The sequence below is a fragment of the Perkinsus marinus genome (genome assembly GCF_000006405.1).
Source record: "Perkinsus marinus ATCC 50983 genomic scaffold scf_1104296958686, whole genome shotgun sequence".
NCBI classification, from domain to species: domain Eukaryota; phylum Perkinsozoa; order Perkinsida; family Perkinsidae; genus Perkinsus; species Perkinsus marinus.
Window position 1 is genome coordinate 245,949 of NW_003206671.1, and position 5,285 is coordinate 251,233.

General features: G+C 48.8%; 1 protein-coding gene across 1 annotated transcript in view; it reads left to right on the forward strand.

Moving 5' to 3' along the window:
• Window positions 1-3,765: 3,765 nt before the first annotated feature.
• Pmar_PMAR028212 (conserved hypothetical protein) overlaps window positions 3,766-5,285 on the forward strand; it is a gene marked incomplete at both ends in the record, with an annotated part of 1,659 nt that continues 139 nt past the window's right edge. Inside the window, 2 exons of the mRNA XM_002774162.1 lie at window positions 3,766-5,243; window positions 5,280-5,285. The exon at window positions 5,280-5,285 is cut by the window's right edge and continues 4 nt beyond it. Of these exons, the coding sequence (XP_002774208.1) occupies window positions 3,766-5,243; window positions 5,280-5,285 (1,484 nt within the window). The remainder of the gene's footprint in view (window positions 5,244-5,279) is intronic.

Consider the following 5,285-nt stretch of genomic DNA (forward strand, 5'->3'; position numbering starts at 1 on the left):
ACTGGTATCAGACGAACCATCACACTGGCTCGTTCACGGCAGCCACGAATCGATCCAAAACCAGCTACTTCCTTAAAGTGATCCGTTCTCAGGCTGAGATGTTCGCGTGATCGGCGTTCTGCATGGCCTAGGTCACGCTATCCCCACTGGTGGAGCTATGAAGGATTGGTACTGTGACGGGAGCTCAAGATAGTGCCAATTTCCCAGCTCTTACCAATGATGCTAAGCTAAGACTTTCACGCTATTATACGCACCCGCCGGGTTGCGTATAATAGCGATGAGCCCGTTGAACGGTAACATTAGGGTCACGAGCCAAGCTAATGTGGCAGAATTACTCGATGCTGAGGCGGGGGTTATTCGTGAGAGTGCACGTTTCCATGTTGCATCGAAATATCGAACTGGCCTTGAGAGGCGTCTGATAGGAGATGCATGAGTGAGCAATGAGATTCTGGTATCTATTATGGCCAACGTTGCGGCTCTCGATGAATTCACAACTTTACTTGCATCACCAAGGATTTCTCCTATTGATGAGCTGAAGATCAGGACGGAAATTCAGTGCGTGGCGGGTAATATCATCTTCTTCGATCAGCTAGTGAGCAAGATGTCGTTATAAATCGAAACTAGGATCACCACCTTCCATCTAACCGCTCCATTCAGATGCATACATGAAATCATAGAAATAACCCGAGTGAAATCACACAACCGGGATCACGGCGTCGCTACCAAATACATCATGAAGCTAGTGGTACCGACCTCTCCACACTATTTGACATACACTCACGGCTCATGTTACAGTTCATGCATTCGATTGGTAGATCAATAATTGATTAGACTAGATTATACTCATTCACATAACATCGGAGTAAACCGGGTTTACTTAACCCCCGCAAGTTGAGATTGATTATTTCGTATTCCTGACTATCCAGCTGAGTCTGGTGGTTCGAGCTTTTGGCACTTTTGATTCGGCGCTGGTATGGTGGTCTATCGTGAAGAGGTAGAGAGTTATTTTTAACTGACGGCGGAACTCCTACCCCGTCAATATTGACGACTGAATACTAGATATAGTGTTAGAGTGAGTGTTGTGGTTTAATCACTAAACTTCAGCGATAGACTCGCAGAGACAGAGAGAAAACAAGAGATGGAGCAGCACAATTGCGAAGATCGATCACCCCATCCCATCACCAGGCTGCCCCTACGGGGAGACAGGCGGTATGTCAGTGGCTACGCAAGATATGTTATTGGAGCCAGCGCCGCGTTGGCAGCGCGACGCCTCGCCGAAATATGATAGGAGTGTCGGTGACCAGTGAGTACATCAAGTAGGTGCAACAAACGTGAGTAACAAAGACGAGACAGCCTAGCCCAAAGCTAACACGAAGCTTTATATAGCCAAGTCTCACGGTCTTGATGAACAAACCATTAAAGATGACCGCCAATAAACGCTCCAGTAACTGGAATAATTATCGGCCTCGTAGGCGGGCCAGAACCTCCTCGCCTACTTCACCCGCTCCATCACCTATGTATCCTGATAGTAACACGTGGGAAGCACTTAGGTGTTACACTACGTCATTTCTGGAAGACGTCTTCGCTTTGACAGGGAGAACAGTGGTCATGAGGCGACCCCAAGACCGTTCTCCCTTGGAGGCCCCATTGGGGCCCGTCCCCACGGCCGAGCAAGGAAGACTTTCAGGTAAGTTCCTTCTTCCCTGCCTTTGTATTCTCCTTGCCTTCAGGTGTCCGCCAATCCGTTCTCTCGACTCTTCCCACTACTACTACTACTACACTCACCACTCCCTCACAGCCGAGTCCGCCCCCTACTACTAGTACTGCCCCGTTGCAATTAAGTTCTACTACTACTACTATCATCCCACCACAGCCGAGTCCAACTCCTACTTCTAGTACCACTCCTACTACTACTATCATGCCACCACAGCCGAGTCCAACTCCTACTCCTAGTACCACTCCTACTACTACTACTATCATGCCACCACAGCCGAGTCCAACTCCTACTCCTAGTACCACTCCTACTACTACTATCATCCCACCACAGCCGAGTCCGACTCCCGCTGGTACTACGATATCATCACATCCAAGTCAGCCTCCTTCTACTACAACTGATCCAGCTAAGTCAAGCTCTACTGCTGTCTCTGCTGAGCTGGCAGAGTTAAGGTCTGACCTCAGAGCTCTCACTGCTCTTGTAGGTCGCTTGGTGGCTGCTCAAGCACCTACATCTTCGTCCCCTTCCCTTTACCCTACTCCCGCTGAGGAGGGTGTGGATGATGTTAAGGAATCATAGCAGCACCTATCATATCGTTTCTTGCGTTTGAGGTGTTAGTTGTGGGTATCGAACCTGGGTCTACCGATAGGAAATTCACACACTTACCATTAGCTAATTTAGTACTACTGAACCATCGATTCTACTAGGACAAGCTGTACCATCCAGTGCACCTCGGTACATTTCTTTCAAATACATTTTTGCCAAATACTCCTATATCGAGGTTGAAAGGCATCTGGGAGCTGGTCCATGAGTCTCAGGCTCTCCTTCCAGGCTGGTTCCAGCAGACCTATTCCCCAGCTATGTTTGGGCTGCTCAAACACAACGCCAGCAGGGTAGCAAGGATCTAGTAGGATGTCGAACAATTAGATAAGGTAGTCCAACTAGCAGAAAAGCATCCCTGTTTACCCAGACAGAGCTGCTATCTCCGAAAGAGGCACCCCAGGTTCGCAACCTGTGAAACCTCTGATCTGCGAGTTCGGGAGGGGCAGTGGTCGAAAACCACAACACGGAACCCGTAAACTGGGTCCGTGATTTGTAGCTTTCGGCAACTGCAAGGTGGATGATCTCTCGTGGCCGGTTTTCTAACGCAAACCAGGGCCGAGGTGAACAACTACCTCTCGCTAGACCTCGGTTAAATAAGGGAGATAAAAAAAAATATGAGCAAAGACCCGAGTATAGCTCGCGTTCTTTGTAGAGGCTGGCACGCTCTGGACATGCTCGAATGAAACGGGCAAGTTCTCGATCGCCTCAGCGCTGGGGGATCCGCACTATGATAGGGAAGTGTGACACCCAATTTCATCCTAGTTGGGTTCGTTGCACAGCAGCTGTGCAACGAATCCATTGACAGTGTCAATGGATGTCAATTTGACACCCACGTAGCTGCTACGTGGGTGTCAATGGAACAATGTCGAAGGTATTGGTAGGATCGAGCTTGATTGGACCGTTTTTGGATGATTATGGACCGACTAACCGCGATTGCTACCTCCTCCCGCACTCCATGGGATTTCATGCTTGCGAAAAGAGATGTTGAGGAAAGTCAATCAGTGGCAAGATTGCTAGATTTATAGCGGTTTCTCTATTCGCTCAGTTTCCTTCGCGTGTCACCGAATCCGTGATAGCTTGCGGGCTCTACCGCCGGGGTAGATTTGGTCGCATAAAGCGCAGTTGGGAAGTTGGGATTTGTCAACTTAGGCAGGTGCTCTCCTCACCGCTAATCTGAAGGCTTTTGGCAGTAATTTGCTGAGTCCTAATTATGTGTGGTATCTTCGCGTATTTGGGCGACAGACAGGCACTTCCTTGCCTAATCACGGCTCTCAAGCGATTGGAGTATAGAGGTTATGATTCAGCCGGGATTGGTATTCATAACGGTAAGCATATAAAGATATGTAAGAAGATTGGAAAGGTGGTAAACCTTGAAACTGCTTGTGGTGGTGTCAACAACCCGGAGTATGCCGGTACTATGGGTATTGCTCATACTCGTTGGGCTACCCATGGCGCTCCCACCGACGCCAACGCTCATCCTCACTTTACTGAGGATCATAAGGATTGCTGTGGTCCATAATGGTATCATTGAGAACTACGCCAGTCTTCGTGAGGAGCTTATCAAAAAAGGGTATCATTTCACCTCAGAGACCGACACTGAGCTTCTTGCTCACCTGGTTGCTGATGTCCGTAAGCAGATGGGCCCTGACCCTTCATGGTCTGTTATTGTCTCGTGTGCATTAAGCATTGTGACGGGTGCCTACGGCGTTGTCTTTATATTCGAAGACGAGCCTGGCCTCATGGTCGGTGCTCGCAAGGGTTCCCCCCTTATTTTAGGCGTTGGTGAAGGCGAATTTATGCTTGCTTCCGATGGATCAGCTGTAGTTGAGTACACAAAAGATGTGGTTTTCATCAGAGATGGAGAGCTTGTCGAAGTGCGCAAGTCCGGTTATCGCTTGAGGACAATTGAAGGCATCAGCGCCAGAGGGATGTCTATTGACGAGGACGTTACCAACCCCTTGGTTCAGCTGGAGGTGTCTCTCGAGCAAATTGAGAAAGGTGGTTATCCTCATTTCATGATTAAGGAGATCATGGATCAGCCTAACTGCATCCGCAACACATGCCGCGGGAGGCTCTATCAACCAATGCAAGAGCAAGAAGGCGATAGCCCTCCAAAATGGGATATTAAGTTGGGTGGTCTCAGCACTAAAGTTCAAGGGACAGATAGAACTGCCTTAGAGACCATCGCTAGTGCCGATCGTATCATCATCTGTGCCTGTGGTACTTCGTGGCACTCCGGCCTTATTGGAGAGTACCTTATCGAACAGCTAGCTCGTATTAATGTTGAAGTTGAGTATGCTTCTGAGTTCCGCTATCGCAACCCTCTTCTCACTTCAAAGGATGTCGTTGTTGCTATTTCCCAGTCTGGTGAAACTGCCGATACGCTCGAGGCTATCCGTATTGCTAAGTCAAATGGTGCACTATCTATCGGTATTGTCAACTGTGTTGGCTCAACTATAGCCCGTGATACTGATGCAGGCATTTACCTCCATGCTGGCCCCGAGATCGGTGTCGCCTCCACCAAGGCTTTCACCTCCCAGGTTATGGTACTGACTCTTTTAGCCTTGACCTTGGCACGTCAACGTTACACAATCGAGGAGGAGTACTTCTACACGCTTTGTGAAGAACTTCATAACTTCCCCCAGTATATCTCGACGGTTCTGAACACCGCGAGCCAGGTCAAGACTATATCTAAATTCTTCCGCATGGCTCATAACTTCCTTTTCCTCGGCCGGGGAATCCATTTCCCTGTTGCCTTGGAAGGAGCCCTAAAGCTGAAGGAGATATCTTACATTCATGCCGAGGGTTATCCTGCTGCTGAGATGAAACATGGTCCCATCGCTTTGATTGACCGTATGATGCCTGTTGTCTGCATTGCTCCCAAAAGTGATCCGACGTATGATAAGGTCAAGGCCATATCGAAGAGGTAAGGCTCGTGACGGAGAGCTCATCATAATTACAGAGGAGG